The sequence below is a fragment of the Stylophora pistillata genome, chromosome 14, assembly GCF_964205215.1.
Source record: "Stylophora pistillata chromosome 14, jaStyPist1.2, whole genome shotgun sequence".
Classification (NCBI taxonomy): Eukaryota; Metazoa; Cnidaria; class Anthozoa; order Scleractinia; family Pocilloporidae; genus Stylophora; species Stylophora pistillata.
Window position 1 is genome coordinate 9,218,005 of NC_142532.1, and position 12,753 is coordinate 9,230,757.

The following is a 12,753-nucleotide window of genomic DNA, read 5'->3' on the forward strand; positions in this document are numbered from 1 at the left end:
GTAAATGAGTGTATAACGTCAATGTAACAAGCATTCGGCAAGAACGCGAAGAACTCTAGCGTAAGGAAGCTAACAAGCATGAAAGAGGTTTTTATGGGTGAAACTCTCGCAAAGCGTGAGTTCTCGCCGTTCTAAATCACTCACGCCTGATAAATGGAGTGTATTTTACGAAAGTTATTTGTTACCATGACAACGGGGGCAAAAGATTGATTCAAGTACTCTGGAAGAGACTGGTAACAAATGATTTCCGGAAGTGCTTCCGGTTAGGTTGTTTTAAAGTTTATTCGATTGCTTACTCTTCGGGAATCGTTCGACATTCATGTTAAATTTACGAGCTGCCACTTACTAAAGAAAGAGCAAGCGCTGCCTGATATCCATGGGAAGTCGTGGTTTTGACAGAAGGCGATGGAACGACTCAAAAGGAGGGTAAGAAGTCGTAAAGTAATTGAAGCAACCTTTAGATTGTTGCTTGGAACGATATTTAACTTTACTATAAATAAGCGGTAGTAATTCAGGGATCCATTTTGCTTCTTTTCCTTATCTTATCCAGTAAAAGAAATGTAGATGCGATTTCCTCCAATCTGAATTTTCAATTTGTCCTCAGTTGATGTCTGAAGATCATGTTTCGAATTCGTATTTCCTCGCACATCTTGTCTAATTAGGGTTTCCGTCGTCCCTTTACAGAGCCTGGAACTTAAATACAGTCCAATTGTAGTCATTTACGACGGAAAAGTGTTATTTTTTTCTTAGTAACGAAATTATGATAAACAGTTCAATCTGAAAACTAAGAGATCTGCAAATGCAAATATCGATTAGACTGTTTAATTTATAATTAACCGTGCTTATGCATTGAAATAGCATGACAAAATTTAAGTCGTGACATAATGCAAACTCTTTGTGGTCACTCCGCGGTATAATGTATAAATATAAAAAGTATTTATCATAACACGTTTAAATTATCAAACAAGGGCAATTCAAGACTCTGACTGCCATGGAAACGAAATCATTGACGAAATCAATTTGTAAACGAAGAGATCTGCAGAAGCATATGGTGGTTAATGCATTCACACAGGCAATTAAAAATACTCGTGTATTGTAATATCGTGATACGATATAGGCAGTAACATAAAGCAAACTTTTTTGCTATTCACATCTCAGTATAATGCATAAATTTAAACAATATCATTCATGCACGAAAACAAAACGAAATCGCCGCTAGTTAGAAGAAAGCATATCCCTTGGAAGGTAGAAAAAAGTTAAGACACTACTCTGTGCTTAAACCTTTAGATCCCTGTAGGCTTACCTCATGACAGGAATACGGCATATGATCCGCATTTTGACGAACTATGCGAAAAACTGTTCAATCGCGTAGTTCTCCTCAAACTTATAAGTCCCTGCATGCAAGGGAAACTAAGAAAAACTTATTATAACGGAGTCATCCGTTATAATAAGAGACCTCTTTTGATATACGGGAGCAAGGTTTGGGACTGCTGCAGTTCAGAGAATCTCAAAACGATTCTTAAACTTCAGAAGAGAGCGGTAAGCATTATTTTATATGCAGACAAGAAAACACATAACTTTTCATAATAACCTAAATTGGCTTCCTCTCACAAAGCAAATGTTAATCAAAAGAAAAGTTCTAGTCAGGAGGGAGGGGGTGACTCCTTGGTGAACATTGGATGACTGATCACTACCAGTATGACATCACAAACGATTTTCAATATGGATTATAATACTCAATATTTATCTTTGATTTATGAATCAAAGATCAATTTCTACATCAAGGACAAAGACAAATATAAATGAGAATAAATATGTTAAATTAGAAGACCGTCTTTGTTATTGCTTACCGAATGCCGTTCGTGCGACAATCGATCTTAAATTTATGTTCTCGGATAAATAATTCTTCAAACTTAAATTCAAGTGACAAGGTATGCATGGTTTTTCTTCCTTAATTTCTGAGTTACACAGAGATGAGGGCTTCCTTCGGTGATATATGCTTTACCAGATGGTTCTCGAGAAAAACTTTTTTTAATAAAACACGTGAACTGCTCAAGGTGATGATTTTTATTTCCCTAATTTGGTGTTTGAGATCTGTCAAATTCTATACATTCCCAGAGCTTCTGAGATCTCACCATTTGAAATATATAATATATAATTTCTCACTTTCTGTAGAATCATCAAATGTATCAAGTTACAAGTTAGGGATGTGTAATGATGCACACTCCAGAGTGAAATCATATCTCTGTCATTTGAATTTATGGTAACAATAATAATAATAATAATAATAATAATAATAATAATAATAATAATAATAATAATAATAATAACGATAATCAATTTTATTTAATGAGGGTTACGCAAGACAGTAAATATACTAAAAAATCAGTGGCCCTTAATAAATAGTACAAATTAAAAAACTTATGACATTACGTAAGAGCATTAAAGACTAACTATATAAGGAGTAATTTAAATACAACTATAATATAAAATTTAAAATTTAAACTATATAGTATATTTAAAAACAGAGCAAACATGAGGCTAGTTAACAAAATGCTTTTATGAATGGCATTAATCATCTCTTAAGAGGATTTACTTTTTAGTTGTTTAGCGAGACAATTCAATGGTTGAAATATCACTTTGTTGGATGCCTTTCTAGTGTACATCCCTGCTTAGTAGAAGTCAAATCAGCCCACTTAGCGCCTTTTGTTTCAGGATTATTGTCACCCTTTTGTTCATCTGTTTTCACTAAATTGATAATGGAATCATTGATAAAACTTGCTGGAAATAATGTGTTTTGGTCGTAAATGCTAGATTTTTTTCCCTCAAGAGCCACAGTGTAATTGATATTGTCAAGATCAGACCAAAAGTTGTAGGAATTATCACAGTCTTGTTACAGAGCGTAGCAGAAGAACTTTCAAACCAGCTATTTTAATTGATTTGTATTTGGAAGTATAGAGATGTTGTGATGGAGAAGAATTGCCTTGATTTTGTCAAGTTAATAAATTCTTGCTGAAGATAAAAGACATTGATAGAGTGACTACCACAGATACAACATCAAGATATTGATTGGAGAGCAATTTGTTTAATACCCAGCAGAGCAAGTTATTTTGCCTTGTACAATTTTGATGGAAGATTGAGAGAGTACTGAAGTTTAAAAATCTTGCAAAATATAAGAAACAATAACCTCGTGTACAGTATGAAAAAACAGAGCAGTCATCACAGAATGATTTTACTATAAATACCCTTGGGGACTGCAAAGCCAAGAAATGTCAAAAAAGTCTTATAGTTTTATTCACCATGATATGGAAAAACAATATACAAGCAAATAAATAGAAAGCCAAAAACAGTAAAATACGAAAAAAAAAAACAGATTAAGACACAAATCAATACTCTTTAGCCTTTAGAAATAAGCAAACTAATGCAAGCCAATATCCTTTTCTTTCACCAGATTAAGACACAATTCCCTTTTTGCCTTTCGGAAATCAGCAGTTTCAAGTCATTACCCTTTCGGTCTCCAGATTAACCTTTTAACTCCTAGAGATGATTGATATAAAACTTCTGCCTATCATATCCATACGTTATCCCCCAAACAAGTAATGAGAGTACTCAAACTACTCTACTCAAGTAGATGTTGTTATCCTGATCTAACAGCAAATTCCCATTATTGATTTTCCAGGAATTGTGTAGCAGCCAGAGGGGAGAATTAACAATCAGATCTTGGGAGTTAAAGGGTTAGGACAAAAGTCAAAACTCTGGCTCTAGCGGCAATTTACAATACAGGCTCTAAAAGTTATCACAAGAGCACAAAGAGCGTTTAAAATAAAGAGCCACAAGCGAAAAAGATAAACACAAGCCAACAAAATAAATAAGTAGAATCTTTGGATCTAAACAAGGTCTTTACAACACTAGCAGACAAGATAAGTATCTAATCGTGGCTGACCACTATTAAACACGACGACAACTTCAAGGATTGAAGTCGTCATAATATCGGCGTCATTTTCGATAACACCGTAATGATGTCTTTTCATATTAACAACATAGTTAAAGGGGCATTCCAACACCTAAGAAATATAGTTAAGATTCGTAAATATATCAATCTCACAACAGCTAAAGTTCTTGTACACGCATTTGTAAATTCGAAGCTGGGTCTATGCAACTCACTTTTGTACGGTCTTCCCAAGTATGAAATTAACAAACTGCAATGTGTCCAAAATGCTGCAGCACGAGTGATTGCTTGCTTAAGTAAGTTTGATCACATCAGCGATACTCTAAAGGAGCTGCACTGGCTGCTGGTGGAGCAAAGAGTAATCTTTAAGATTAATCTTATTTGTTTTAAGATACTCAACAATTTAGCTCCTAATTATTTGGTTGACCTAATTCATGTTTATAAACCTACGAGGAACCTTCGCTCATCTTCAGACAAGTGGCGTCTTATTATTAAACCCTATAACTTAAAGACATATGGTTTAAGGGCTTTCTCAGTTATTGCCCCTATACTTTGGAACGATTTACCTATTGACATTAGATCAATCGACGATGTAAACAAGTTCAAATCTAGATTGAAGACCTTTCTTTTTAAGCAAGTTTATGAACTATCTTAGGTTCTCCATTTTGTAATTTTGTTATTATACGATTTTAGTCCTTTTTAAAGTATAAGTAAATATTTTATTATTATTATTATATGAGAAAAATGATTCGTTAGATTCACCCCAAATTACAATAAGTAGAAACCTACGTAGATAAAGAAGAAAACCTCCCTTTATGGGTCCGATTTGTCCAAAGTTTACAGAAAAAATAGCGTACGTTTTGGTTTGTTTTGACACGCGCGGAGTAAATATGGCGATCAGCCGTTAAACTCGGACAATATAGACTCAAAGCTTGCACACTCACGGAAAATTAATCAATAAAAACCCACTAGAAGCCTGTAATGGCCTTTTCTTTGTTAGCCCCTAGTACTGCCCTAAAGCTCAACTGAGACGTACACTAAGACCTAAAAAGTTCAATTGTAGAACCTTATCGTGTCACAGTGCAGGATCCAAAAAGAGCCTAACTATTCTTCTGGTTCACAGATCAGCTTATAACCGCCTCAAGACAAAAAATAAAGAGGCGATGGAGAGTGAATTAGTTGAGGTGCAAAGTGATTTGAAAGGTCATGTGATTGGGAAGGGAGGATATAACATTAAAGAAATCATGGCGAAATCTGGAGCACAGATTAGCTCGGGGAGAGATGAGGATAACTTCCTAATCAGCGGCGATAGGGAGCAACGAGCATGCGCCAAGAGTCTTATTTTAGAGAAGGTGGTAAGTTTCTACTGATGGTTTCGAAAACGTCGAGTGAGCGACAACATAAATTTCGTAAGAATTCGGTCATTAGCATTCATGGGCCTTAAATGGCAAAGAGGAACTCTTTTCCCAGTTACCATATTAACATTGCCTCCGTCATGCAAGAAATCGCTCCCATGGTGACACAAAACTGCCTAAAATAAGATCACTTTCATTTATTACTGAGGAGGAAAATTTCGAGCTAAGTTTGCCAAAATAGCCTTGGTCCCTTTCAAGCAAATGCTGCTTCTTCACTTTGTTGTAGCTGATCTCGTCCTGGACTGGCTAAGATTCGTCTAAAATCTATTCATTCCTAAATTTCTTAAAACAGCAAGAAGTATTGTGCAAGAAAAAAGAGGCACCTTCCCTTGGTGAGCATGTCGAGATTCCTCAAGAGTTTAAAGGCTTAGTAATGGGGAGAGGAGGAGATAATCTCCGTGATATCAGCACTCAGACAGGAGCAAAAGTCGTAAGGAAAGGTGGTGAAGTTTATATAGCTGGTGGGAACGAACGGCAACGACAACAGGCCAAACTGTATATTAACACTACCATCGTAAGTTCATTCCTACATAGAATATTCATAAAAAAGAAAAAAAAGCCTTTGCAATTTTCTGTTGAAAGCTGAAATGATGACAGGGTCGAAACGCACAATATGGAGGATATACTTGAGAAAAATAAAAGACGCTGATCGAGAAAATCATGAAGTGTCTGATATAGCTTCGAGCCCCAAAAGTAATGTTCTACCACTTTCAGATATAATTATAGGTGCAGATGTGATAAACTGTCAATTAATTGTGACGAGTTTTACTTTAAAACAGCTGAAGCAGTATCAAGATTTGTTATTTTTTTAAGGCTGGAGCGAGACTAAGGGGAGTGGAAAACGAATTCAATAAAGTATGTCGTTTCATTGATGGCTGTAATCTGCCAAGGGATTGTAAACTGAGGCTGGAGCAAGTTTCAGAGGGAGAGCGCATGGTTCTTCCCGGACTGCAAAGTCAATATCGACTGAAACCTGCTGAGGACTATGAACATCAGGTTTGCTCAAAACAGTTGACATTAAAAGCGATATATTTTCGAGGACGCTTAGCTATGTACATTTTATTATTTATGTTCAAAACTACACGTAAAAACTATGACTCTATAGGTAAAATATCAAAGAAACAAAAATATTGGTAAACTTACCAATACGACGAAAAATACCGAGAAACTTTTGGTTGTCAGTTAAAATGAACAGCAAGAATGACCACGAGGTCACGTAAGCGAATGTATAATGGTACCTTAGGGGGTATCAATATGATTCACTGAAGCACATCCCATCCTAATCAACTTAGTGTTTCATATGGCCGTCGGTCTTACTTCTTCCTTTTCTCGTTTAGCTCGCGGGGCCGCACGGATTTATATTTATATGCACCGCCCCCGGTTAGCTCAATTGGTTAGAGCGCCGAATTGTGTTGTGCGGGAGGTCGAGGGTTCGCTCCCCGGCTGGACCAATACTCATGGTCTTAAAATAACTGAGGAGAATTTGCTGGATTTCTATAATATCAAGAAATGGATAGGTATTCTAGTCTTCTCGGATAAGGACGAATAAACCGTAGGCCCCGTCTCCTGCAGGGTTAGGGGTAGGAGACGTTAATTTCCCACGCACGAGATTACTGTGTGGTGGATGTCCTCCACTGGGGTAGGATGGGTGGGTGTTGTTGTAAGAATGGCCCTGAAAAGCCCTATGAGGGAGTGGTCAATTAACGTATGTATGTATTCTGCCCTTCTCACGCTAATGCGAACGGCCGCTCATGAGGGGTTTTTGTCCGCGGGAACCGTTCTATTGTATAATAAATGAACCTTTTCATTACCAAAGTCTGAGACCATCAAAAACATTTTTATGATCAACTTAATGTTTAATTTTCCCGTTGACGCCGTAGATGTTTTTCAAGGAACTCTGCAATTACGCAAGTGCAGCTGTGAAATTTTCTTTTCCACACTTAAACTACTAGTAGCTTCATTTACGATAAACGTAATTCGGGAATATGACATAGCCTTTTCAGTGGAAAAGAGTTTATTAACGTATATCTTTTACATTTTGCATTCATCAAACTTATTACCTCGGCACCAAGATTTGAAATTGAAAATTGATCTAATTCAGGAACCAGATAGTACTGCTGAAGGCTATCAGTCGCAGATTATGGATGCTGCATTAAAGGCACTGCGTCAAATAAAGTTTGAAACCGAAGAGCTACCGAAGGCTGACATGTGGTGTCACTTGGGAAAGGCCATCGTTAGAGGACCCGATGAAGGTAATTTCATCCATATCCATTCCCATATCATTCCTTTCTTCCGTAACGTTGACTTTTGTCGTTTTTGGTTTCACTGTCATTAATGTCGGCTCTTAGTGTGTTATTGATGTACATATGTGTCACTTCTGGGTACAACAATACAGTACAAAACTTTTGACAGACATTTGCAAATTACTCTTATTATCAAGTAGAGATGAGAAACTGTCGGTGAAATTTGTAAAATAATTTTCATCCACGGAAACGACTTTAATACAATATTAAGCGAAACTTGGTTCACACTCGTTCGTTTATTCGTTAAGGACGAGCTCTTACTGATAAAAAATACTGAAAGAATCGTTAAGTCGAATATTTGGAAATAGACTAAGGATTCCTTAGATATAGGGAATCAGGCCTGATTTTTAGTAGTGAATCTCACTATTTGAAGAGGAGCTGACCCCGGATATGAAAACAAAAAATGTTTTGTCCATTTTGTTTTCTTGTAGAAGAAGTGACTGAAGGGGAGTGGAGTATTGATGAAGCTACGGGAAAGCTTCAATCTTCAGAAACAGAAAACTACTGGAAAGTGGCCTTTAAAGAAGGTGTAAATCTTCATGAGAAAATCCTGGAGGGTAATTTGTGTAAAACGACGACCGAAGATTTCAAAGTGAGATATGATTTAACATATTCGACACCATGTGGGCATCAAGTGCGATGCAAGGTAAGGCGAGATTACGGTTAAAAATGGTCACGGGTCCACATAATGTCCAAGGTATACAATGGGCATAAAATTGGTCAGTGCACCATCTAAATAAGCTTACTTTATTACAGAAGCTTTGTGAGAAAAAAAAAAGAGATTCGTTTAAAAAGCCTCAAGCAATGCTATACAAAGTGATATTAAAAGATATTCAGTAAATGCGTTTTCTTCGTTTTATCCAAGACCCTATTACAAGTCTCATGTAACCTTTTATAAATAGGTATGGGTGGCAAAAGCGGATATAAATAAGAAATTGGAGGAAATTCCAATCCCTTTCAGCGACGTGAAGAATATCCTGGAGGCTATTCACTTTGAGGACGAAAAAACACGGTCTACATGTCGGGGATGGCTAGTTCTTCCTTCTCGAAGATATTTACAAGCCGACATTTTGTTTCCTAGTTGTGAATTTGATTGCAGGTTAACTATTCGAGGGCGAACAGGTAAGTTTGAAACGAATATAATTTAGTATCACAAAGACCTCTGAAATATCATTCATTTAAGTCAATTGCTATTTTAACAACGTACACTGTTAAAACTTTATGTGAGTATGGTTCCTGCAAAGAGAACTATAATCAGTGAAAAGTTTACAGTCCAAGGAAAGAAGAATTTTAAGAAAGATATGATAACAAGTAAACTCCTCAAGGTAATATACAACTTCTAGAGAGTTGAAATGCAGATATATAACTACAACCCTCCTAAGGTTTTCTTGAAACATCCTGCACAGCAGTAAATTTACCCCTGTAAGCTTACAAGGGAAAGACAGTTTTGATTGAGTAATAAGTAAATTTGACCACCATACATCAGCATAAACTCGCATTCATGGAATAGCTGGGCTTTCCCTGACGTTCTAGGCCTCACTTTCAAAGTAAGGCCAACTACGAACATATTTTAAAGAGATGGGCTTCTGCTTGAAATAAATAAAACATTTCCACATGAAAGGGTCTGCACTTTCCCCCTCCTTCCGGATGGTGGCCTTAGAGTGTTTATACCTTTGGTCACTGTCATCACCAAAGACCTATCATATCCAAAAGAAGCTAAAATTCCCAAATCGAACAGTCTGTGGGGCTAAAAACAGCTTCAAGCTAGTCTCTTGTTTGTGAATTAACAGTTTTAAGACAGTTTAACATCAAAATGATAATATTTGATCATATCATAATCATCATAATCATTATTATCATCATTTGAATCACTTTTTCTGTAGATCATGCGGCCATCGCAGACTATGCACCAGAAGAAGAAGTAAGACTCATCTTGTCAAAGTATCTCTCTGGACTGACTTTCGATGAATGTGACGATTTCGGACTCCGCCTTCCCGCGGAGGCCATACCCGAGGGATTTCACTTGATCCATAAACGATCCTCCAGAAGAACTTTGTACACCACCAGTGAGGGATACGCTATCATTATTTCCAAAGAAAGCTCGTGGCGTAGTGATATCTCAAACGTGGACTCCACAGAATCGGTATGGGCCCCTCCATCGGCTGGTCAAAATGATTCTTTTGTGTGTATGGATATAATTATTATACAAATCGGCCTCAATTTTTTATGAATCACAGACTCTTCAAAGTGGTAGGCTTAGCCTTCTTAGAACAAAGTTATCCATAAATTCTTCAAAAGGTGTTCCTACCCATACTTAGCATGTCATATAAATGTCACTCAACTTTTCTTTTTGGAGCAAGTTTTCTTTATGCAACTAGTGAATTACGAATTGACACCGAGTGTCAAAATTTGAGAAGGACCCTTGCTTTTCGACTAAGTTCCCAATTTATTATGCCATACAAAGATATTCATGCCTGCTTTGTAAAACAGTTGTCGGTATGCAAACCAGTAATTTTTGTACGTCTATTTCCAACTGCTCGTCAGCTTCAGTGTGATGTTCGAATGGCTTTACACGAAGAAACAATATAACGCGAAAATCTGCATCTGGTATGATTTATTGGAAGCATTTAAGACGGAAGCCATAAAATGACCATTTACGTATATGTGCACGATCCTCGCAGTAAAGCACTATTTAACCAATAGTGAGAGTCAGACCTGAAAAAATTCAGGCCTGTACCGGATTCGAACCACTAACCTCTGCGATACTAGTGCAGCGCTCTACCAATTGAGCTAACAAGCCAACTGGGAGCAGGCCATCAAGTTAATTCGACATAAACCCGTAAGATGATAAATCAAATGCAAAGAATGTATGAAAGACATATATTTGAAATGCGGTTATGAAAGGTATATGTGTACGATCCTCGCATTAAATCACTATTTAAGCAATAGTGAGAATCAGACCTGAAAAAAAATTAGGCCTGTACGGGATTCGAACCACTGACCTCTGCGATACTAGTGCAGCACTCTACCAATTGAGCTAACGAGCCAACTGGGAGCAGGCCAGGCAGGCCCGTACAGGCCTGGATTTTTTCAGGTCTGATTCTCATTATTGTTTAAATAATACTTTACTGCGAGGATCGTGCACATATACGTTTCTTAACCGCAGCTCAAATATATGCCTTTCATATATTCTTTGTGTTTGATTTATCATCTTACGGGTTTATGTCGAGTTAATTTGATGGCCTGCTCTCAGTTGGCTTGTTAGCTCAATTGGCAGAGCGCTGCATTAGTGTCGCAGAGGTCAATGGTTCGAATCCCGTACAGGCCGGAATTTTTTCAGGTCTGGTTCTCACTATTGCTTTAATAGTGCTTTACTGCGAGGATCGTGCACATATACGTTTCATAACCGCAGTTCAAATATGTGTCTTTCATATATTTTTTGTGTTTAAAATGACGATTAGACGATTAATTTTTTTTCAGTGTTTAATCATTGCATTTCAGTATTTACTTATGCCTGATTGCTTTTGTATGTTTGTAGACTGATCTTCATTTGCACTGTAAAGAGTGGGATGAGGTTCTTTGCACAGAGAATTGGAACCCAGAAGACATAGTTGCGAGGCTTCCGGAGTTTTTGCAGTTTTTGAAACAAGTCCAAAGTTTTGTTGCACGTGAAATGGCAGAATCAAAACATTCTTAAGGATTGTAACTTTTATATTAATTTTTTTGTAATTTATTTTTAAATTTTTGTGAAATGTTAAAAACATCGTTCAAAAAATCTCGTAGATATCAAGTCTAGCCATTCTCGGAAAATATATTCAATATAAAAGGGAATATTGGATAAGTTTGAACGATTTCATTCAATAGAATTCAATGCTACCAATGCTAGTCACATTACCACCGACTTTCCGTGCTCGAAGATATATCCTATCCAGGACTTAAATTGTCGCCATTGCTTCCTCGTGATGCCCGCACGTAAGTTAGAGTCAATATTTCACTGACTTATCGTCTCTTATTGAACGAAACTTTAAGTGGTTTTCCCACACACCATAAAAATCAGGGACGTAGTAACTAGAATCCTGCGTTATTCTCAGACACTTTTTTTTCCATACGCCTTCGTTACCAACGGGTGTCCGACCGACGAGTACCCGTGACCGACAACCCAACGTCACTTTCAGCAGCTTTGGCAACAGTACGTGTTAACATTTTCGAACTTTAAGGAGCTAGAACACTTGTTAAACTTGATTTTTCAAAAAAAGAAATCTTAAATGAGACAGAGATGCGGTTATTTTTTCCACAAAGATGGATTTTATGTTCACTTTCTATTCGGTTTATCAACGTTTCTGTTGTTAAGCGAACCAGCAATAGTTTTCTCTTTTAAGATATTTTCACTAACAAGCAATTTTTGTTCTCGAGATGTATTTTGAAGGAAAATTTGTACTTCGTGTGCACATAACGTAGAAGTTAGAACTAACATATAATTATGGGCATATCACTTTGAAATCTTAAAATAACTAATATGGGTAGAAGCAATTAACTCAAATCACGTTCCCGTCTTCTTCCAGCGTAAATCTAAGCTTAACCGATTAGGTTCGAATAGAAACTATGAGCAAAATACTTTTATTAGCGAGATCAACCCTCATAAATCATTATTGGTTTTATCTTCCGGTGTCAGTGATATCTAAGGACAATTTTTTCAGTGTTATTTTGTCGGCGGTGATCTTGGTTGTTTTTTCACAAAATTTGGGCGAGGTCGAAGCCGACACCTCGTTAGTGTCATTTAACCTCCATTTATTACACTAAGAGTCGAATAAATCACAATATTTCAGCCATGAAGCGATATTTAAGTCAAAACGGGAATATAAGTTTAAGTCAAAACAGGAATGTAATTCTACGGACTGATCTTAACTTAATATAACTTGCCCAAACAGGCTCTTTTAGAATATTGCAACGTTTCTCGATTCATCTTGCATGGCAACACATCCACTTCAGTGGATCCTTCCCTTCTCCAAACTTTATTCATTTTACTCAAGATCAGACTTAACTTAAGGAAAAAAGAATGAAGGTGGTTGGTACAAGTACCTGTCAT

At 36.8% G+C, this 12,753-nt stretch overlaps 1 protein-coding gene across 2 annotated transcripts; it reads left to right on the forward strand.

Annotated features, from left to right (window-relative positions):
- Nucleotides 1–237: 237 nt before the first annotated feature.
- Nucleotides 238–11,498, forward strand: LOC111329792 (uncharacterized). Of its 2 annotated transcripts, XM_088746081.1 has the most exons (9): nucleotides 238–426; nucleotides 5,073–5,304; nucleotides 5,657–5,878; nucleotides 6,178–6,360; nucleotides 7,466–7,616; nucleotides 8,099–8,313; nucleotides 8,570–8,789; nucleotides 9,551–9,810; nucleotides 11,206–11,498. In XM_088746081.1, exons 1-9 carry the CDS (start codon nucleotides 377–379, stop codon nucleotides 11,362–11,364), a joined length of 1,692 nt encoding a protein of 563 aa, XP_088602207.1. In that variant the 5' UTR covers nucleotides 238–376; the 3' UTR covers nucleotides 11,365–11,498. The 2 variants fall into 2 exon arrangements, with proteins under 2 accessions (XP_088602207.1, XP_088602208.1); XM_088746082.1 differs by lacking the exon at nucleotides 5,073–5,304 and having other exon boundaries at nucleotides 241–426.
- The last annotated feature ends 1,255 nt before the right edge of the window (nucleotides 11,499–12,753 follow it).

Bases quoted from the DNA above. Each gene is read 5' to 3' on its own strand.
- LOC111329792 (XM_088746081.1), top strand. From the start codon at position 377: ATGGGAAGTCGTGGTTTTGACAGAAGGCGATGGAACGACTCAAAAGGA. The intron at 427-5,072 runs GTAAGAAGTCGT...TCTGGTTCACAG, and splicing joins TGGAACGACTCAAAAGGAGG to ATCAGCTTATAACCGCCTCA. The intron at 7,617-8,098 runs GTAATTTCATCC...GTTTTCTTGTAG, and splicing joins CGTTAGAGGACCCGATGAAG to AAGAAGTGACTGAAGGGGAG.